This window comes from Sylvia atricapilla, chromosome 1 (genome assembly GCF_009819655.1).
Source record: "Sylvia atricapilla isolate bSylAtr1 chromosome 1, bSylAtr1.pri, whole genome shotgun sequence".
Lineage (NCBI taxonomy): Eukaryota > Metazoa > Chordata > Aves > Passeriformes > Sylviidae > Sylvia > Sylvia atricapilla.
In genome coordinates, this window is record NC_089140.1 from 131,999,795 (window position 1) to 132,021,860 (window position 22,066).

A 22,066-nucleotide genomic window follows, 5' to 3' on the forward strand; every position below is an offset into this window, starting at 1 on the left:
AGCCCTGAGTGAAGAAAGAATTATTTCTGTGCTATTATACACTAGACCAGATCCAGATCAAGCAGCAATTTATTAAAAAATCCAAACACTTCCCCTCTCCCTCCATTTCTATTATTTAGAAGACAATCTACAGCTGTAAGCTTATCTTCTCTACAATCCACTGGAACATAGTAGAGTGGGATTCTAACTTGGCATTCCAGAGGACAAGCTAATGAAAAAGGACACTGCACAAAAGAAACCATGACAAGTAAGTCAGTGTTTAAGGAATTTTTATTAAACCAAGAATTTTATAATCCAAATTACGTTTCTTTGCTCAGCTATCAATTCTCACTGTCAACTAAAACAGTGGTGATAATCTGAGCTTTTCCACAGTAAAGAATTACAAAATTAAAGAAAGGAATGCTTTAAATTTTTGTACTGTGCTGAAAATTCTTTTCCCCTGGGTTTATAAAACATTAATTTGTATTTTTTATTTTACTATTTTTTTTTAAATTTTAAATCAATAAGTAATCTAGGACTAGCATTTGTTTTGCTAGCCCCGGCGTTGCTCTGTACGTAAGCTTCAAAGTTTCCTTTCCTTTTTTTATTTATTTTATATTTTGCAATGTTTTTCTCAATATTTAATAGTTTTTCCATGTTTAGATTTTTTTTTTCTTCGGTGAAGCGAAGTTCTAGATTGTAGTCCCGGACAGTTCTGCAAAGAAAAACAACACTGTTATGTTTTAAAACAAAAGCAGCACCTTCTATGTTTTCTACTACTGTATGCCATGCAGCACTCTGGGCTTTCACTGTTTCAATGATTCTTCTTTAGAAGCAGAATATCAAGAGATCCTACCGCTTTTTAGGGACACAAAAGTTTTCAAAAGTCTCTGATCTTTGGCAAGACAACACTGACTCTAGAACTGGACAGTCCCTCAGACAGCACCACTTGAAGCACAGTGTTACTGTGATTGAGCGCAGGTCACCTCTACTCTTGAGGTCAGCAGACTGAAGGCTCATCAAATACCTACCACCCTAGCAACATTTTCAATATCTAATTACTAAAACATCACGGAGCAGACAAAGTAATGGTCTCAAAGTACAGGCATCTTAGTTTAGGGGAGAGAACCTATTCAGCACTCATCTCTGTTATGAAAGTGCCACTAGCAAAAAAAAAAAAAAAAAAGAAAAAGCAAGCGCAAACAGCAAACAGAAATGTGTAAAAATCACGACTCAAATTCTGCCTCCAAAAGGAAAATTGCAGAAATTAAAATACCAAGAAAAAAGGAAAAATTTATGCGATCAAGTATTAAAGCAGGCACCCCAAATGATAGCTACAAATGTAGAAAGCAAGTTCACAGGCAAAACCTACCTAGACAGAGGAGGTAACAGATTCCTTTTTATCCTCAACTTCCCATTTTTCCCTGTCAAAATTGTTGAGGTACTAACCACTTGCCTCTGTCATGCACAATTAGGATACCAACCCCACAGAAGGCAATGAAGAAGAGCCACTATTTTAACTGACATTAAATTCACCCAAATGTGAAATCAAGACAATGTATAGTTTAGTTTTCACTTACTGTAAAATTTTAGCATTTGGTACGTATATACGGATTACAGCGTAAATAAGCGCTTTAATTTCTTAGGAAGAAGGGGGCTAGAGTACCATTTTAAGCTTATTTCAATTCCACAAGTTGTTCTCAATAGTACGAATAGTAGCATTTGACAGAATTGCCCGTTTTTGCACACATGCCTAGAACTAATTCCAGCTAAATGTGTTGCTAGAAACAATGACACATCAGCAGCCTTTGCTAACCAAGTGAGCACAGAAGTTTACCATAGCTGCTACTTCCTCTGGCTGCACGTGGCACAGAGCTTGGACACATGCTGCTTACAAATCCACGGACAAAGACTTGCCCCAGTCAACCTATGGAACTACAGTGGCCAAACTTACTTATTAAACACTTGGAACCCCAGTGGGGTTATTAACTGCCTTTTGAGCAGCCTCTTTAGCTTGGTGGGCTTGTAGTACGGCTACAGCTTCATCAACCTGTTAAATACAAATAAGAAATTAATTAAGGGAAGCTTAGCAATTTCTGTATATTTACATTAATAATACAGTGGAAATTATACATATAAACAATGCCTGCACTGTTGGAAAGAAAAAGGAGAACATTTCAATTCCAGTTCATGCAACGGTAAGTCACTGTCACCCTCTGAAAGAGGTTACTCTTGCCGTGAGCCACCACTGCACTGCTGTTACTCCACTGTGCCAGCAAGAACAAGTGTTTGATCAGTGCAGACATAACCACCTACGGAACCAGTGCAAGGCAAAAGTCCACCTACCTTCGAACGAAGAGACTCAGGAGACTCGAGCATGTGGAGGAGTTCAGAGTTGTCAATCTCCAGCAACATACCAGTGATCTTACCCGCCAGAGTAGGGTGCATGCTTTGAATAAGGGGGAATAGACGTTCACCTAGAGAGAAAAAAGTTAATCAGGGTCAAATCCAGCCTAAATTTAAGTGATAGGGGAAACAAATTTGTTCTACTGCTAAAACCATTTGCTCAGCATTTTAAGATTGAAAAAAAGTGTACTTTAACTGTCTTTTTGCTACAATGCATAGAGGAAGGTATCCTGTACATACCTAACATCTGCTTTTGTTCTTGTGGAGGGGCAGAAGCCAACATGGAAGCAGTCAAGGGTTCCTGACCTTGCACATGGACAGCAGGCTGCAAATGAATTTAACAACATTTGAAAATTAAACCGTGGCTCATAATTAGGTCCACCTTCAAACAGACAGTATTTCACAACTCAGCATACACAATGCCTACAGTATCAAAAACACCAATGAAATTAACAACTACGTCTATTTAATCAAATACTACTAGTTAAAGCTGAGTGATGATACTGAAGATTATTAGGAACTGCCCCAGTGAGGAGCAAACACAAGAATTCAGGCTAAGGTATGAGGGAACTGAAAAGTACGAAGCAACACAGGATCACGTCCTGTCCCCACGTGAACTTCAAATATACTTAACTCCCTAGTAGTGCTTTTACTCTACTGCCATGATGCAGAGCCTGAACTGCTCTCCCATCATCCTCACCACCTTCCTCTGCAGAGAACATGAGTGAAAGCCCAGAGCAGTTCCCCAGATCACACACCTGCTGCATAGCAACCTGCGGCTGCGTGTTGAGGTGCTGCTGAGGATTGCGAACGCCTGCAGCGTATTTGTACTGTGGTACCGTGCGCACAGCAGGAGTGGCCGCAGTAGCTGCTGCTGCAGGACGTGGACCCATCGTTTGTGTAGATGTATTAGCTGAAAAAATGGTAACAGGATTCCATAGGTGAGTAATTATAACTATTTTGCCCAACAAACCAAGTTGAATCAAATACCTAATTTAGGTATTGTGTTACCGATTGATCTTAGCAGTAATGTCAACTGTCACATCACTGGTCACATACAAAGGTTCAAACCTTGAAATTTACTGGATGCTACTTTCCAGTCACTTCGTTAATGAATTGCTCTTTTTACGTGCTTTTGAAAAAAAATGGTAAAAAGTCCTCTGAGTATTAATACAATTTCATTATAAACTAAAGGACATTAGATTTACTGAGCACATTATGTTAGTCTAAAAAAGATACTTTTAGGAAGTAGATGGCTGTCTGATATATTCTGGGAGAATTATGCCTTCAGAGAGGTTGTGGACTCCTCGTCTCTGGAGATGTTCAAGACCAGCCAGGATAGGGGCTCTGAGTACCTTGGTCTAGGTGGAGGGTTCCTGCCCCTGGCAGGGGGTTTAAACTACAAGAGCTTTAAGGGTCCTTCCAACACAAACTATTCAATGATTACAGTCAATTCTGATGCATTCAGTGATGTGCAGATTTTGCATTCATGATACTGGCTCACAATAATAAAATATGTATATGTGAAATATAAAAAAATTAGCAAGAGCTAAAATTGTATCATCTCAATATTTCTACAAGCAACCTATAATTACAATTGCTGCAACTATGTTTAGAAATGACAGAAGCCATCACACAGTATTACTGAGGTGCACACAAAATTAAGTGCTTTATCTTGAAGAGATGGGATCACAGCTGGAGTCTTTGCTGGGACATTATTTAAAGCAATTACTAAAAGGTGATATTAGCTTACTCATTAGGAATATCACATGTGATATTAAACTTAGAAATGCTTCTTTTGCAATATCATGCTGAACCAGCAAAATTAGAACAGAAGCCTAATACTTAAATTTTGCATAAATCAAACTCACCAACACGCTGCGTTGACATGACTCGTGGAACTTGGGAAGAAGCTGGTCTCATGGTACTGAACGGTGGTCTGGGTGCTGCTGGGCGGATAGCACCAGGCATGTTCTGGAATGCTGTGGTTCAGAAAAAATAAACTGTTACCTGCTGAAACATTGAGTGGTGACAACATGACAAACAGAAGACTGACACTGCAATGTCATGAAAATGTATTTGAAAGTGCAAAGGTAAATGCTACTACTGAGTTTACAGCAATCACTGGAAAGAGGTAAAGAAGTGACTTACGATGAGGTCTGGCACCCTGAGCAGTCCAGCGAGGACTAGGTCTAGCAAGTTGAGCGAGCTGATTAGTAGGATAGTACGCAGCACGGTTCTGAGTCTGCCAAACACAACATCATCACTTAACTTAGTCTGTGAAGGGCATGCTGAAATCACTGACATACGCTAACAGTTATATTTACTGTTCAATCTAAGCAGATTTTATATGCAGTACAAAATATTCACTTCCTCATCTCTACACGTACCTGAGGAATAGCTGCCATGAAGTATCCTGAAGGAGGTGCTGGCTGGTAGGGGTTGATTACAGGATTAGGTACTGCTCTTACACTTGCCATCCTCTGCATGTACTGGTTGGTGAGATGAGCTTGGCGCTCCTCCTTACGTTGGGCTAGAGCTACATATAATGGTTTAGTAGCCACAATTCTACCATTCATTTCTGTGACTGCTTTGGTGGCTTCTTCGGGTGACGAGAAGCATACAAATCCAAATCCTTTGCTGCGGCCACCTTCCATCATCACCTGTCAGTACAAAATTTAGTTTTAAAACTAAATGTTCTGTGTCATACTTATTCAGCTTGCATGAGTTTCTTGTTTCAACATACTAGAAGTGAGACCACAGGTTTGTTTTACAGAGTATTTTATAAAGCTGAGTATTACTGTGTAACTAATAGCTAACTGTTACCTGAATAGTGATGAAAATCTCATTGAAATAATAATGAGCACAATATTGCACTGGAAAGACAATTTTTCTTACACTAGTCTCACTACTTAATTTATTTCAAGAAAGGATGATCATATGGCATTTAACCTGACATGTAAAATAATCAAGAAAGCTGATGCCCACATTTACAGTGGATCACATCTGCTACTGAATGAAATTCACTTTTCTTTGGTGACAGATCACTACTCATTTTCAGAGAACAGATGTGCACAATCTATTGACTTTACCTTTGCACTAGTGATTGTTCCAAATGGGGAGAACTCTTTTCGGAGACGCTCATCATCAATCCCATCATCAAGATTTTTCACATAAAGGTTTACACCCTAAGAAAAGAAGTTGTTATTTTTAAAATCAAGCATTCTGTGTAAATCTCAAAATATCATATAACAGAGTTAGCCCTCTTGATTGAAAATTGAACCTGGTATCTGGTGATCCTGTCCTGCTTCATTTGTTCAAACTTGCGCTTCAGCTCCGTCTGTCTTTCCACCTTTTTCTGAGCCCGGCCAACATAGATTTGTTTTCCATTGAGCTCCTTCCCATTCATCTCATCTACAGCCTTCATTAACAAACAACAAGTTAGGAGTGCTTTGTACTCCAGCATTTTTTAGACACAAAAAAAATGCAATTCAAATATAAAAAGCTACATAAGGATTCTAGAAAAAGAGCTAATCCATCCTAAAATACCCCTAATTGAAACAAAATACCCCAAGACTTGCCCACTTATGATAACATGAAAACTGCCATCCAAGTATGCTTCTGTCTTGTTGAAGAGACAAGTCACAAGGGATGCAAACCACCTTTTTTTTTTAATATGAAGCTGGAGGAAAAAACTCAAATTGCAAGAACTATTTCTCCAGCCTTTTCTTGCTAATGGCAGAGAAAAGTAAGCAAATTAAGTTGGAAAGCTTTAATTCATCTAGTTCTGTCTTTACAAGTAACACCTGAAACTGTAGTATCTATCAGATCTTTCTATACTAAATGTTAAGCTACAGATTACATGTACAGTTTTTTTTTTTCATTTTTAGTCTTTCATTAAGGAAATACTTAGAAGTATGAAAATATGAACTTTTTTCCTTCATACTGTTTTGAGTTACAACTCTTCAGATGTAAAAACTCTTTTACATATTTACTCAATTAATTTAAAACCAGAACTCACCAGATTATTGTGTGTGTTTATGATCAAAGCCATCAGACATTTTTACAGAGATACTGGAATTTTATGTTATTTAAAACACCCAACATGTGATTCTGACTACAGCAAGAGAAACTATTCATCAATTAATGTATGGAAAACTGAAAAATGTAGATGTTAAGGCAGACAGGATTTGTTCTAATCTCTCATTTGTACACTTGCTGTACTGACAAATCACCAAAATGCCTTTTGAAAAGCAAACTTCATTTGTTGCCATGATCTGTTCTGTACTGCTTTTTTTTTCCTGATGCTATGTCCCTGCTGTCACAGTAAACTGACATATCAAAGCAACCAGTTGGCAAAGAATTAAGTTATACAGCATACTGGCATATTATACACATACAAACAAATAAAAAGGACCCTTCTTCCAAAGTTACCCCTCGGAGTAAAAGCAACATCACAGGGCTCTGTGACTATTTTCTCACAGCTATGCCAAACATGCTTTATAAAACTAGTAGCTTTCCTGCTGACTTTGCAGAGCTACAGTTTGAAAACGCAATTTTCTGCCTTGCACAAACATTTTGTGCAACTGAATTGGATCCAATGACTTAAAGATGTAGTAATTTACTATGCTGTATATTGCTCAGCATGCAAGAGTCCAAATATCATTGAGACCTTTAAGCCCAACTACAACAGGTTTTTAAATTATTCAAGATTCCCTATTTCTACACCAGTTCCAGCTGTATCATAGTATCTTGACTTAATAGGCTTCTCAGACCACCTGACATTTGCTCATAGGAAAGCATTCTAAATGATAGACACTCTACTAAGTAATTCAGGGAGCAAGCACCTCTTTTTGCAGTGTCCCTGACCAATTAAAAAAACTTAATGACTCAATGAAACATATTTGCTTCTCAGTTACAGGATTCCTATAATTAAGTCTAAAAGCTTACTTTTTGGGCATCTTCATGTCTTTCAAAACTAACGAAGCCAAAGCCTTTGGATTTTCCACTCTCATCAGTCATAACTTTCACACTTAGAGCAGGACCTAGAAAGGGAATGAAATACTTATGCTTCATATACAGTGTGTTTTTCTCACCTTTTGAACAGCCTCTTTAGAAGATGGTATTTAGTTTATTTAACTGCACCAGTATCAAGTAAATGTCACCCATTAATATGAAATTACTAATTTCCCACTATGGCTGAAGTCCACCATGCTGAATTTCTTTTCTACTGCACTTTCAACCAAAATTTCGCTTTAAAGTGAATGAAATTTGTTTTATTATTAAAAATTTTGACACTTGAAAAGTATTAGTGCCTCCACCCTTTGAAGCAGGTACTGAAAAAGCCAGAGGGAGGCCTTGCAATTATGTAAACGTTTTACTGTTTATCCTGGTGAAAGGCCATCCTAGTTCAGCAATTTCACAACCTCTGAAAAATTGCAGTTCACAGGCTCAATTGGAAGTAGCCAATTTAGCTGTAGCAGCTAAATTCGCTACTGTTTCAGCTCCAGATACTTGAAGACCAGAAAGGAATTTCCTGCACATGCTGTTAAAGGCGGCTACAGGGTAACTCTTGTACCAGGCTTTCCCTTGCTTTACATAATATCCACGGGCCAACAGCAAAAGCATAAGGGAAAGAAAATAATTTTTTTAAAAAAAGAGGCGAGATTGAAAATAAAACATGAACAACCTGCAATGGCATTAGGGGATTCGCCATTTCCTATTTTGATGATAACTCATCATGTATATTACTACATCGTGGTCATATATCCGCCACAATTTTGCCCTGTGTGTAACTGAGGATCAAGGCAGAGCCTCATAGCTTAGTGCTGGAATAGTCCTTTATAATTTAGTATTAGGTCAACCACCACAATGCAACTAAATAACAGAGGCAAGTCTGCCGGTCAATGAAAGCCATAGTAAATTCATTTGTCAGACATTCCATAGGTGCATCTATAAAACCAATCTGTCCTAAACCAGAGAACACTTCCATTTACAACTTTCAAAAAAACTGCAGAACCCATAGACACACCATTTTCAGATTACTGAAAACAGTTCTGACAGCAGGATTAAATATGATATTCTGCCTATTTAAAATTCAGATATAACTGCACTTTTGAATCTGAAACTGAAATTCAGTACCAACTTTTAAGTAACCTTTACTACATTTTTACATCAGCATCACACAGTCCTGACTCCTTGTATTTCAAGGCACTGTACAGATAAAACACATGTAGTAAACTGAAGTTCACTTGTGTTTATATAAACATTTAGGCATTACCAAACTTGCCAAAGAGTTCCTTAAGTCTCTCATCATCCATGTCTTCTCCAAAATTTTTGATGTAAACATTGGTGAATTCTTTTGCTCTGGCTCCAAGTTCTGCCTCACGTTCCTTGCGGGATTTAAACCTTCCAACAAATCTAGTAACAGGAGGACAGAGTAATACAGATTAAAGCAAGTGTCTCAAGGTTCAAAAATTTACTTTAATTCTCTGGCATAGTATTTTATTCTTAATCAGTCTCATTCACTATATCTATGAAATTCTTTAGATATAGTATTTATGATAAAACTCAATCAGAAAAACAATTCCACTGTCCTTTGCTACACCAGCATGTTTATCCCAGTTTACAAGGCAAGGAAACCCTTTCAAGCCATTGGTGAGATTGTTCACACTTACAAAATGGCCTAACACACCTTCCAGCCTGTATCGAAGACTTTGTTTTTAGGCATAGTGGAATAAATAATGCAATTTGCTCTTAAGTCAAATACCATTGCAAACTGGCTAGGAACACCAGTAGTTAGTTCATACTGGGAGAAAAAGAGCAGAACCTGAACATAACAGGCTGCAGCCCAAGGAGATGCCCTAGCACAGACTGTACATGGCTGACACTGGTTTCTGACTGCAGCAGACTCCTGCTTTCAAATTTTATCATACGTTTTAACTTGATAATTGCAAATTTGGCAAATGCGATACAGGAGCACCCAGTACCTCAGTAATTTTTCAACTTTGACAATTTCACCTAATTTATAGCAATCAAGTATAGCAAGAATGGAATGCAATGTGTTTAACAGATTTTAATAGTGAGTGAAGTGTTTTATTTCTAGAAGATTAGCCTGAACAGAAATTCAAAGCAAAATTAACTCTCATGATATGTTTTACTCTTGTGCTCTTATTGTATGATGACCATTTTTATTAAGGTTGTGTAACAATGGACACTGAATAAAAACATCCACAATATGAACAGAACAAGCAGGAAAACTAAAGTTTCAAAAAGTATGTTTTCCCTGTATGTGTCTTGATCTATCAATTTCTACATAGAAAAATAATCATGATGGTAACCTGATGCTGATTTTTGTTATCCTTTTCCCAAACCCTCTTCAAAGTATTTAGAAAGCTGTTTTTTTTTGCACTTATATCAAACACCATAATAATGATCCCTTAGGCATAGCTGTGAGGCACTCACTACCCCCAGCCTAAATATTATTAAAGTTGCCAAATAACTTTTTTCCTACAATGTAGAACAGTGATAACATTTAAAACATTATGCTTCTCTAAGTTTTATGTTCTACTCCCTAGATATGCCTATTAACAGACATTCATACAAAAATATTGGTCTAATCTGACCACTCTTAGGTGCCAAGTAACTGTAACTCTAAGTATCAGCTGACTACAAAATATGGATAACACACTTATCTCACAGCTCTTATAAAGGAAGTATTACTCAGAATACTCAATGGCTTGTACTTTATCTCAGACCAATAAGATCAGAAAACCAGGGAAGATCCCGAATCTTCATTACAGTATTGGCTTGTAAGACAATTAATACAATGATTTTTTCCTCTGGAGTCCATGATTTGTCTTTTTGAACTTAGACTGCCTCTAGAATAGGCAGGTGATACAATTCTTAAAATCCTTACCACTAAAACACTACCTCTTCTTAAAATTAGAAATTTTTAGAACAACGTTCCTTTCACAGGCAAACTTTTAAATCTTTGTCTGCTGTGAAATGAATTTCAGTTTGCTGATCCCAAGATACTTATTTATGTACTTACACTTTGCGGTCATTGAGCAGCATACCATTCATTTTTTCAATAGCTCTTTCTGCAGCTTCTTGTGTCTCAAAATGTACAAATCCATAACCCTTGGATCCGTTTTCATCGCACACCACCTATTAATGAAAAACCTTGTTGTAATACCCATGGAAGGTTTCCAGCATAAATTGAGGAGTTGGTGTGTCAATACATTTTATTTTCCACTGACCTTACAAGACAGGATGTTCCCAAAAGCAGAAAACGTGTCATACAAAGCTTTGTTATCAATTGATTTGTCCAAGTTTTTGATGAAGATGTTTCCTACACCACTTTTGCGTAGAGATGGATCGCGCTGAGACCACATGATGCGCACTGGCTTGCCTTTAATGACATCGAAGTTCATGGTGTCCAAAGCTCGTTCAGCTGCAAAAACATTATGGAATTTGTAGAAAATGCTAGTTACCTTAGTTAGCACACAAATACCAGCTGAAGTACAGTTCTTAAATAATATTTTTACTATTTCAAGTCCAGCACCATCAGGAAGCTGAAAACCCAAGCCTCCAATATACTCTGTTGCATATAAGGAAGAACTGGCAAAAACTCATCAGCAAAAGCTGCACTTCAGAAGTAGCACAAGTCAGTTGAGAAAGCTGCAGAAATCTAACCAGCCCATAAATCTAGATCTATGAAAAGATGGTACAGTGACAGGAGAAAACGCAGCAAGTGGCAGCTGTTACAAAGTTTTAACATTTGTGAAAATCAGCTGGCTTCTCCCATGTCACACAGACATATACTGTGTCAATAAAAGTGCTTTTAGGGGAACTTCTTGTCCCTATACGAAGCCCTTTTGCAAATATAAACACAAGAACACCTACAACACCAATACCCCTAAACTGACAAAATTGCTTTGCTAGGTGGATGTTCAAGCCTCATTCAGGCAGCTATTGCACACAACTTCCTCAGTTACCAAAAATATCTGTGATGAAACTGTGGGCAAGAGACAGTTTGAACAAATTCAAAACTAGCACATACTTAGTTCAGAGAATCTGAAATGATACATGCATAAAATACATATGAGCTCAATGAAGGAGCAAGCTTTAAAACAGCAAACCAGGGCAATGTAAAAACCAGGTTTTGTTACTGCAATGGAGTAGTTTTTCCAGTAGAGCTCCATAACTAACTTTTCAAATCCGGCATGTAAAATCTCCTGTATATTTAGATGGGGAAGTATCAAGACTTGCTCAGTTTTCACATGTCCCTTCAAAGCCACTAGACATGTCTGTGATGTTTTAACTCAACTTGTGTATTTAAGCACAAAAGAGTAATAGTCCTCAAGTACAGCAGTTCCCTTTCATCCCTGTTCCTGTAAGTCTGGAAGAACACTGAAAAAAGTCCCAATAAATACCTGAAGTCACACCCATGGCTACTAACTCACTTCACTGTAATTTGCAAGTATCAGAACAGTATGATGTTAACAAAATTGAAATCAGCTTAGTGATAGTTTAAAACCAGCAACTGTTTCAGTTATGATTTTTTTTGGGAAGACCAAGGGCGAATCACATGGTGAAAACCTTTATTTGATGTTTTTGTTCTCTAAGTGCTGTTTTTGTCTTGAGTCATATTGTTGCACATCATAGCCAAAGAAAATTTGCAGTGAGCCTGGGATTCAGATGATATAGCATGTTTTATATCCTTTCTTGTGACATTTTCAGATTAGAAATAAATTTGAAGATTACATTCTCTGAGAGACATCCATAGGCATTAAAGAGATGGACAGCTAACATTATCATTGGAAAAAGATTACTGACACTATTACTATATTCACATGACAGTAGCAACTCAGCAACATTTTTAAAGTGAAGCCACAAAAATTACATGCCAGTCTTCTAAATAAGTTAATAAAGCTTTCAAAAATATAAAATGAAAATATTTAATATAAATTAAGCAGGAGAGAAAAGGCAACCTAGATAGTGTTCATGAGAAATACAAATCATTGGAAAGCGCTATACTACAAAAGCGGGGGGAGGAGATAAAAAAAAAAAAAAAGAAGAAGGAAAAGAGAAAAACAACCTGTGGATATCAGACTGGCCACAGTAGAAACTTGTAAGACTTCACTACTGCCCTGGAAGTCATTAGAACTATTACTGCCAACACCAATAGACGTGCCAGCAACAAACAGTTCATTATTTCCAGAAGTAGTAGTAACAGGCTTTCTTCCTTCACTACAAATAGCCTTTTCTAATTCATGCTAATTGCTTCTAGAATAATCCTGATACTCCTCAAAAATGTGTGTTCCTAGACAAATCTCTCAACCATCTGACTGAGAATGGGTCCATGATTCCTTTGCAAACATTACCACTCTAACAAATAGTGAACCTGTGTCTTAGACCAGTGCAATTTCTCCACGAGGACAGCATGGAAACTCCAACAGCTTTCCTCATCTCTCCTTTGGAACAGAAGTACAAGAAATTTAAGTTTTTCTGCCTAATCAACACCACGTTGTCATTCCACGGTACATCTTTAATACATTAATTATTAGACTCTATCTACAACCAGGTACAAACTACTCATTAAAATTCCCAGCGAGTGAAACTGGCTCACTTTCATTGCATTTCAGTCATAAAAGTCTGTGCCAGTTGCAGGAGGCAGCTCCATTCAGCAGCGAACTTGTTACCAATGGACACACCTACCCGGGCAGTACTTCTGCTGATTCTGCTGGAGCTCTCATTGAATGACTCACCAGCTCCCATTTTAGTCGTGAGCAACTGGACAGTCCACTTAAACAATTTCAAAATCACTCAGAATATACACTTAATGCCACCCTGTGCTAAAGGTAAACAGCAACAGCTATGAAATGAAAAAAAAAACCTCTAGAAACATAACCATTCTAAAAATCCAAAGGATTCTGATGCAGTTTCAGATTACTCAGGAATATTTCTAGTTTGGTGATTAAACAAGATTGCCCGAGTTTTACTCCAGACTATGACTCAAATTCAGAGAAGTCACAACTCTGAAACGTGTGCATACCTCACACATGTGTCATCAGGCCTAATTAGTTTTTTAAAAGAGCTTTGAGAGCCCTCATTTATAGACAGCTGGTGTCAAGCTGATGTAAAGCACACCTTCAAAGCCATTTTTCAAAATCCAAGGTAGCTCTTACTAGCTGTTCAACAGGCATAGCCTGAGATGTAGCTAAAAGTTCGGCTAAACCATAAAAGGTATTCAGTTTGGAAGCAAAACAAAACCAGGATGATTTTAATAACTATTCATCCTCAAAACTCCTACTTCAAGGTCTCTGTAAATGGACATAATGACCTATAAAAAGCCCCCAGCAAATGCTTTCTAGGCATTTGCCAAGAATGTAAAATTCTGAAAATCTTGAAAAAAATATAGTCACCCAACACCACAGAAGTTTCATTTTAAGCAACTGGTTTTAGATATGTGTGAGATAGAGGTTTGATAAATATGAGAAATACTTTTAGCTGAACTGGACTAGTTAGATTAAATTATGTGTGTCTCTCAAAGCCTGAGAAATACCATTTGGAGTAACAGCACCTTTCTAAGAGGCATATTCAAAAACTGAGTTAAGCACTGCTCAGGTGAAAAAGCTCTAGTTGTTCCCACATTTGACAAATTACAAACCAAGTCACAAAATGCACTGGTTGCTCAACTAATGACAGTGATAAAGTCAGCCCTTATGGAACTCTGTCAATACTAAGGAGAAGCAGCATTTGAATCACCTTCACCTTATGCCCTGACATTATTATATCACAGTACTGACCTGTGCTAACCCCTTATTTTTCTGAGAAACTGTACATTTTTATTTAATGAAAACAAAGTATATCAAAACAAGCATTCAGATCGTCTCATCGTAAAGAATGGCTGAATGAATCAAAGGCCCTCTGAACTGAGAGAGCTGATAACAGGTGGAGTATCTGCCTATTAAGAAGAGGCAGTAACTTTTACTAGTTACAGATACCATCGGTACACCAAAGTCTGATCTGATAATGGCTGTATGCTAAAGCTAATTCTAAAAGCCAGTTAAATCTAATTCCTTGAAAAGTTTGTAATTTAAGTATCTAACTTTCAAACTCTTGAAAATAAAACCATTATAATAGAAAATTGTCTACTTCACTGCTTTTAAATCATGTATCTTCTAGTTAGCCAATTACTTTTTTTTTTAATTGGACTCCACAAAACTTAGAACCAGTCACATTCGGTTCTTTTAGTGAAACAGCCTCCAAATGGATCATACTGTGTTTCCCAACATGAATAAAACTACAGAGAAAGTTTCTCTACCGATTAACTTTAGAGAAGCAGCAATACTTCGTGAAAAAACAAGTTTCATAAAAACGCGACTCGGGAGAAACGACGTCAGAGACTTTACTGCGAAGAGACAGGAACGAGAGCACAGCTCGGGCTCCAGCTCCTGAGGAAGAAGCACAAGGAGGCCCGAGTACTTCCATGCCCTCCCTGCACGTGACAGACCTGCCATGGTGTTTCAACAAACGCTTCGGCCTGGACGCCTGTGAAACTACCCAGGCACGCCGGTGCGCCCTACTTCCTTTTCCCGGCCTTTTAACCACGCACTCACACACACCCAGCTCCTGCGCGATTATTAAAAGGTGCTAACGACTGGGATGTTTTCCTTAAGCTACCCTTCCCCTCGGACGGACGTGAAGAGCCGCGCGCACACCCATCCACGATCCCCTCCTCGGGAGCGAGGGCAGCCCCGCCAGGGCCCCGGGGCTCCCCCCGCCCATCGCCGGGGCCCCGCGGCCGCTCTCGATCCGCGGAAGCGCCTCCCTCCCGCTCCTCCGGCCGCCACGAGGCGCGGGCGGCCCGGGCCGCGTGTGAGCGGCGGCCCCGCCGCCAACTTCCCCCCGCGCCCCGCCGGGTCCGCCCCGTCCCGGGCGGCAAAATGGATGCGGGGCGGCGGCCGGGGCGGGGGGCAGGGGACAAACATGGCTCCGCCGGCGCCCGCGGCCCGGCACTCACCGTCGGCGGGCTGCTGGAAGTTGACATAGGCGTATCCGAGCGAGCGGCGGGTGATCATGTCCCTGCAGACGCGGATGGAAAGGATGGGCCCGGCGGGGCTGAACTTCTCGTAGAGCATGGCCTCGGTCACGTCGGGGTGCAGGTCCCCCACGTAGAGCGAGGCCATGGGGTAGCTGGGGGCGCTGGGGTTCATCCTGCCGCCGTCTCCCGGCGCGGGGGGGGCGCTGACGAGGCGGAGGCCGCGGCGGTCGGTGCGAGCGGGGCCGTCGAAGGCGGCGCGGGGCCGCTCGGACTCAACGGCTGCGGCGGGTGCGGCGGATGGACGGGCGGGGGTCGGGTCGCTCCGTGCGGGCCGGGTGGTGCTGGCGGCCGCGGGTGCTGCGCTCGGTGGGGTTTGGGCTCGCTGTGTGTCTCCTCTCGGCTGCGCCGGGTCCGGGGACTTCGCTTCACCGGGTTATTTTATATCAAACCGGCCGTTTGCAGAAAGGTTGTCGGGAAGGTTGGATGAGAAAAGAGGATTTTTTTTTAGAAAGGTTTTTTAAGATTTTTGGATTTTTTTGGCTTTTTTAAATATTTTTTTAGTAATAAATGGTGCTGCGGGGCCGGGCCGGCGTGTCCGGATGGTCCGGAGCACACGCACTGCGCACACAGCTCCGACGGCGGCCGGGGGACAAGGGGGCGGCCGCCGCCCCGGCCGCGCTCTATATATACCCGCCCCGCCCCCCCGCCCCCGCCTCGCTGCGCGCCACGCACCGCGCCGCGCGCACCGCGCACGCGCATCTGCGAGCGGGGGTGGGGACACGCGCGGCAGCTGGCGCGGGGCGGCGGCTTCGGCGCACGCGCGAGGGCGGGGCGGGGCGGGAGGACGGCCGCGCGGACAGTGCGCCTGCGCCCGCCCGGCGTCACGGGGGGCGGTGCGAGTGTGGAGGCGGCTCGGCGGCAGGGCGCACGCGCGGGAGGGAGCGCACGTGTGCGCCGTTGGGGGAGGGCGGGCGCGTGGAACGGCGCGTGCGCGCCGAGCGGACCAACGGCCGGCACGGGGCGGGGGTTAGCGGCTCGCTCGCGAGCTCCGCGCGCCCCACCCCGCGCTGGCCGAGGGCAGGTCGCGCGCTCCGGCCCGGAAGGGGGCGGGGCTCGCGCGGCCGCTCGGCGCGTGCGCGGGGACGGAGCGAGGGGAGGCGGCGGAGGAAAGTTTGGAGGTGGTGCGGCTCCCCGAGGAATATTGTCACTAGGCCGGGAACAACCCGGGCTTTAGCGTTTAGGCTCTACTCTGGTCCTTCCTTAAGTTAGGCGTGTTTTATCGCTGTGATTTGTGCTAAAGAAGCTCGGGCTGTAGGTTGAAGGGCGTTGGGAGTTGACTGGACATCCTTTTGCGGCTCTGTGGGTGGGTGAGGTGACCACCGTCATCCCGGGCAGTTTGGGGAGGTGGTGTAAGGCCGCATTCCAAACGTGCCTTTGGAAACTTGGCAGCTCAGTGTCGTGCCTTGTGCCGTATACAGAATTTCTCAGGGAGAATCACACGCAGAATCACAGAACGAATTAGGTTGGAAAAGGCGTGTGAGATCATCGAGTCCAGCCTTTGGCTGAACACCACCATGTCAATTACACCATGGCACAAAGTGCTGCCTCTAGTACTTCCTTAAACACCAAAGCAATCCCGTGGACTTTGGAAAAACCTTATTTTATTTTTAGCTGGCCTCTCTAGTACGAAAAAAAATTCATCGTTTTGGGAGGAAGGAAAATATTTCCCTACCAGTTAGAACTCTATGGGGCTTTTTATTATCAGCTAATTAAATATGTTTCAGATTTTCACAAAATAATAAATAAAATGTGCTTCATTCCTGCTAAACAAACGTACAAATACTTGCGCTTGTACTAAACACTAAACATTAATGCAAGTGTAAGGCAGGAAGCCAGATCATGGATTTACAGAAGTCTTGGAGGTAATTGCTCTTTTGTATTTAGTGTAGTTTTTCTCACTGTTTTCTTACTGTTCTCTACAGTTTCAACATAAAGAAAAAGAATGGTCTCCAGTTTTGCATCTTGTTTTGTTTTCTTGTTTTATATTTTGTATGATGTTTTATTTTTCTTTTACTCACATTTGCCATTATGGGTTTAAGTAGAGCCGTAGGGAGGAGTACTTGTGGAATTTTGCTGTCAAGTGTGAAGATTCCACTTGCACTCAGCATCTTCTGCAGTTTCGTTGCTCTTGTTGTAGGTGACCAGACCCACGGCAGAGCTGGCATCTCCCCGTGTGTTCCATGGCAAAGTGTGACATCGTTCAGCATCCACCCTGCCCTGCCTTTAAATTGAGGTACCGACTGGAATCTGAAGCAGCTGACATATGAATACATCCTGAGGTGGCAGTGGTGTCTTCTGTCAGCTGAGTACAGCAGATGGCCAGCATCAGCAGTGCCTTATAGTGAGGTTTGATGTGTTTGTTAAAATCTAGATGGTGATTTTTAGAGAAAAATAAAATTTCTCTCGTTTAAATACTGGTTTATAATGCCCTCCTTAGGATGTACTGTGTACTGTTTCCGGTCTCTCCTGTCCTTATGTGGTTTTGTTCTTCACCATGTCTCCTTTCCCCAAACTGTCCTTTTTCACAGCTGCTGCTTCTTTCACACTTTTCTGTTGTTGGCACTTGGTCATATTATTACATGTTTTTTCTTCCCTTGGCATGTTCCTACTCATTCTTGTGAGTTAAGTTGCTCTGTTTCTACCCTTGGCACTCCCAGACAATGGCAAGATTGAGCCTAGAGCATGGTAAGGTATTTCTCTTTTACCCAATTTAAGGAATCAAATTTGCAAGCTTTGTTCAGCACAGAGAGGGATTTTTTTGGTGATCTTGTCTCTTAACACAGTATGATTTCAGAGTTTTCTAACACTAAATGTGGTTAAGGCAGTAAAAATACACTCTCAGCCTTATATGGATATCCAGAAGAGTTCAAATTATTATTCAAAAGCACTGTAGTTTTCTAAGCAAACTTGTCCAGTGTTTGTTCTTTCAGCAAAGTAATATATTCTTGAGTCTTGTCCTCATGGATTGCACTCCTTTAGCTTTGTCCTGAAACAAGGATCTAATTTAATGAGAGTTTTACTGTCTATTCCCTTCCCAGTGCCCTCCTCAAGGCAGCAAATGGGACTTTAGATAAAAGCCTTGTCACAGTAGGAGGTAGGTATAGCCCCTCTGATGGTGCCCAAAACAAGTATCTTGTCCTCCTCCTGTAACAAACTGACTTTTCAGGATGTGTCCTAAGTGTTTTAAGGCAACAAGAAAGAATGCTTTCATGCTTCAGGCACAGAATTTGCATTAAACTTTAGATTCTGGTGCTGCAGAATTCTCTTAGTGATTTCAGATTAAGCCTTGCAAAGGACCTGAACGTTTGTGTGCTTGCTTCTGCTGATTGCCACCAGAACTGCAGTCCAGAGCCCTGAGTAAGATTTGGGGTGTGGAGGACTCCTGGCAGGAGAGCCCTTGTCAAGTATTACCTGATATTCTCATCTGGATCTCTCCAAGATACATTTTACCTCTGCTGCTCTCAAGTTCTACATGCTGTCTGATAAAAGTTGCTGTAGAGAGCCTGTGTTGTCAGCTGGGCTTATTGCCCAGACCTGGTGTGTGTCCTGTCCTTGCAGGTGTTACATGTTGGTGGCTGGGCCTAGAAGTTGGCCTTCTTAGAAGAAACTACTTCTTTGAAACCCCAGGTTTGAGATTTAGCTAGAATATACAACTCAGTGTTTCCTTGTCACTTCAGGGAATTGCAGTTCAACAGGCTTTGGATGAGGGGCAATAATTCTTTAATTATAAATCTTTTAAGTATTTTTGCAATCCAGATAAGCTGCCTGGATGTGTTGCCTCCTTTCAGCTCAGTGTTCATCGAATAACAAACAAATAGGGAAAAAAATGAACTGTACACAATGTTTTTCACTGACAGCAATTGAGAAATATTTCAGAGTTCAGAGATACATTGTGTCTAAGCATAAGCTCTACCAAAGTTAAATAAAGATCCTTTGTAACTTAAATCTCTAAACAGATACAAAGATTTTTATTTTCTTGCACTGGTATTGTGATTTGTGAATGCAATTGGTTTTTATTCTAGGCTAATAGGGAAGTTATTGAAATTCATTCAGACTTCAATAAATTTTCTCTCTTGCCTAGGAATTAGGACTTTTTGGTACATGATGGATTGCACTAAACTGTTGGACATTTTGCAAACCCAGCTTTATGTTAGCCACAGAGAGCATTTTTAAATAATACCTGTAAAGTGCCAGTATTAAAGATTTTCTTTTAATTAACACAGCCTGATGGTAAAAAAGGTTTTATTGTTTACCCTGCTTTATAGTTAGCCACAGGAAGCATTTTTAAATAGTATCTCTAAAGTGCTAATATTGACGATTTTTTTTTAAATTAACACAGCTGATCGTTAAGGTCTTATTGTTTAGAATATACACACTGCTTCTGAGTTCAGAAACTGCTCATTTTCACATTTCAGCATTTTCCTTTTCTGTTCAGCTACAGGGCACTGCCATGTGCTAAAATGGCACTGTGAAAGCTAAAACCTTGATGGTCTGTGTTAAAGAGATAAGGAAGAACACGTACCTTTTGAAGGGGAGTGCCAGTTTCTTCAAACTAAGTGCCTGACCGATAACACTGTTTGCTTTTGGTAGCCTACTTAGTCCAGATAGTCTTTTCAGTGCTAGATAATCTTTTGAGCCCAGCCAAATCCAAGTTCTGAGTAATTTGTTAAAAAAAAAAAAAAAAAAAAAAAAAAAAAAAAAAAAGTGGGAAAAAAAGATATGTCAAGACTTCAGAGCTCTGTATTTTGAGTCTTCTTGAATGTGGGAAGAAGCATTTTTCTCTCTTGTTTTTGGGGCTATTCTTCATTCATACAAAGAACTGTATGTCTGTTTACTGAACTTGAAAAGGAGAAATGATTTTGGCAACAGAACAGGGAAAGAAACATCATTCTCAGGCAGTCATGACATGGGAAAGGTAATAGTTAATTACTCTGTAATGTGCCTGAAGCAAACAAAACAACAGGTTTGTGCAGTGGGATTGTTTTCCCCAATGTCAAGTGCAGCTGAGGAAATAGGAATGTACTGAACTAGGTTTGGTCAGGAATACTGCCTCAAGTATACTTTGTCTCCCTCTCCTCACTTAAAGAACTGGTTAATTATTGAGCCTTGGGAGGTACTGTCAGGGTTGGAACGATGGATGGGCAGAGGAAGAGGTACTAGAGCTGGGGCTGGGCAAGGAGCTGTTCTGTGAAGGCTCTGGAGGAGAGCGACAGCGAGATGCAGGAGCAGGGCAAGTCCATGCCCAGCGGTCCTGAGTGCACTGAGGACAGGCTCAGCTGCTCTGGGTCTTCTGACAATTCACTCTCACTCCTTCCATCCCACAACTGAGCTTTGTACTGCTCCATCCCTGCCCCTAATACAGCCATCTCCTGTCAAGCCTCATCCTCTGCTCCATTTCACTCTGCCTGATACAATCCGTCTCCCTCACTAAGAAACTACCAAATCAAGGTATTGTGAAAAACAGATTGGTGTTTCCCTCTGCCCTTTATTAGCTACAGTCAGAATTGGTTAACTCTGAGGCTTGCTCCCTTCACCAGTATCTGCAGTATTTCTTCCTGAAGAACTGAAGTACTCTAATCAAAAACGTTTGAGTATCATTCTGCTGTTCCTGACTGTCCTTGAAGTGCCACACAGTCACTGTTAAATGTTGTGACTTGGGGAGACAAAGTTATTGCCATATTTCTATGCAAGCACCTAGATTGTAGACTGTTAAAGATGTGGAATTTTGGGGAGGGGGTGGGAGGAATGGTGTAGGAACAGAAGAAAGCATGGTAAGTAACCTGTTCCATTCTCTCCCCAAGTGAGAACATTATATCATCCCAACTGAGATCTTTGAAGCTTTTTCATATAAATCCTCGAAGAATGGCAGTTGTCTTCTCTAAGGCAGTCTATTCTGGGGTCTTACTCTCTTTAACTTGGAAAATATTTTTCTAATGTCTGACCCAAGTTTCCATTTTGCAGTTCCTTCTCATTCTATCCCCAGTGGAACTGCAGAATATTTTTTTTTCTTTTTAAAATACTTTTTTTTCTAACAGCCATGCTGCTCTTCCAGGGTGTGCATTGGAACGTGTTCTGGTCTGTGGTGCTGGCTCAGAGAGTGGTCAGACTGGAGTGACCTCTGGCATGAACAGATTATCTGCTTCAGATGGGCACTGCTGAATTAGCCTGTGTACTGACTGGATAGTGATTCCTGTGCCAGCATATGCCAATCTGTGATTCCCTGTTCCAGAGGAAGCTCCTGCTGCTGTGCTGTGTGCACACCTTGTGCATGATGACAGACCTTTCGTGTTGTGGGGATTTTGTGTGGCTGTTCCCTTTACCAAAGGGTGATGGTAGTACTGTAAGAGTGTGTTCCTTGAGAGAAAACATGAACTTTCACTGAACCAGCTACAGGTCATTCAATTGCCAAGAGAATCAGAAGGACCAAATAGCAAAGGGTGCTGTGGTCAATTTCAACAGATAAAGTCCTTTAGCTGTTCATTGTGACTTGCGATTACCCATATATAGGACAAATTTCTGTGTTCCATGGATAATGCTTTGCCCTAAAGTTTTCTCACCGGTCTCAGTCCA

The 22,066-nt window shown here is 41.2% G+C and overlaps 1 protein-coding gene and 1 long non-coding RNA gene across 4 annotated transcripts; one reads left to right on the forward strand and one right to left on the reverse strand.

Annotated features, from left to right (window-relative positions):
• Positions 1-252: 252 nt before the first annotated feature.
• On the reverse strand, positions 253-16,125 carry PABPC1 (poly(A) binding protein cytoplasmic 1). 3 transcript variants are annotated; one of them, XM_066334215.1, is made up of 15 exons: positions 15,416-16,111; positions 10,647-10,840; positions 10,439-10,554; positions 8,666-8,805; positions 7,336-7,430; positions 5,669-5,806; positions 5,478-5,573; positions 4,776-5,048; positions 4,537-4,630; positions 4,257-4,367; positions 3,144-3,298; positions 2,626-2,710; positions 2,326-2,456; positions 1,934-2,029; positions 253-694 (listed from the first exon to the last, which is right to left on the reverse strand). In XM_066334215.1, exons 1-14 carry the CDS (start codon positions 15,606-15,608, stop codon positions 1,937-1,939), a joined length of 1,914 nt encoding a protein of 637 aa, XP_066190312.1. In that variant the 5' UTR covers positions 15,609-16,111; the 3' UTR covers positions 253-694; positions 1,934-1,936. The 3 variants fall into 3 exon arrangements, 2 of the variants coding, with proteins under 2 accessions (XP_066190312.1, XP_066190318.1); XM_066334221.1 differs by having other exon boundaries at positions 253-712; XR_010745228.1 differs by lacking the exons at positions 253-694; positions 1,934-2,029; positions 2,326-2,456; ... (4 more) ...; positions 4,776-5,048; positions 7,336-7,430 and having other exon boundaries at positions 5,514-5,573; positions 15,416-16,125.
• Positions 16,126-16,456: 331 nt separating this feature from the next.
• On the forward strand, positions 16,457-17,908 carry LOC136370704 (uncharacterized). The gene is made up of 2 exons (XR_010745229.1): positions 16,457-17,358; positions 17,634-17,908. It is a non-coding gene; the product is annotated as an uncharacterized lncRNA (long non-coding RNA).
• Positions 17,909-22,066: the final 4,158 nt, after the last annotated feature.

Excerpts from the sequence above, each read along its gene's own strand:
- PABPC1 (XM_066334215.1), bottom strand. The coding sequence starts at position 15,608 with ATGAACCCCAGCGCCCCCAGCTACCCCATGGCCTCGCTCTACGTGGGG. Across the intron at positions 8,806-10,438 it reads CTGCTCAATGACCGCAAAGT|ATTTGTTGGAAGGTTTAAAT; the intron begins GTAAGTACATAA and ends TCCTGTTACTAG. Across the intron at positions 2,457-2,625 it reads AGAACAAAAGCAGATGTTAG|GTGAACGTCTATTCCCCCTT; the intron begins GTATGTACAGGA and ends TTTTCTCTCTAG.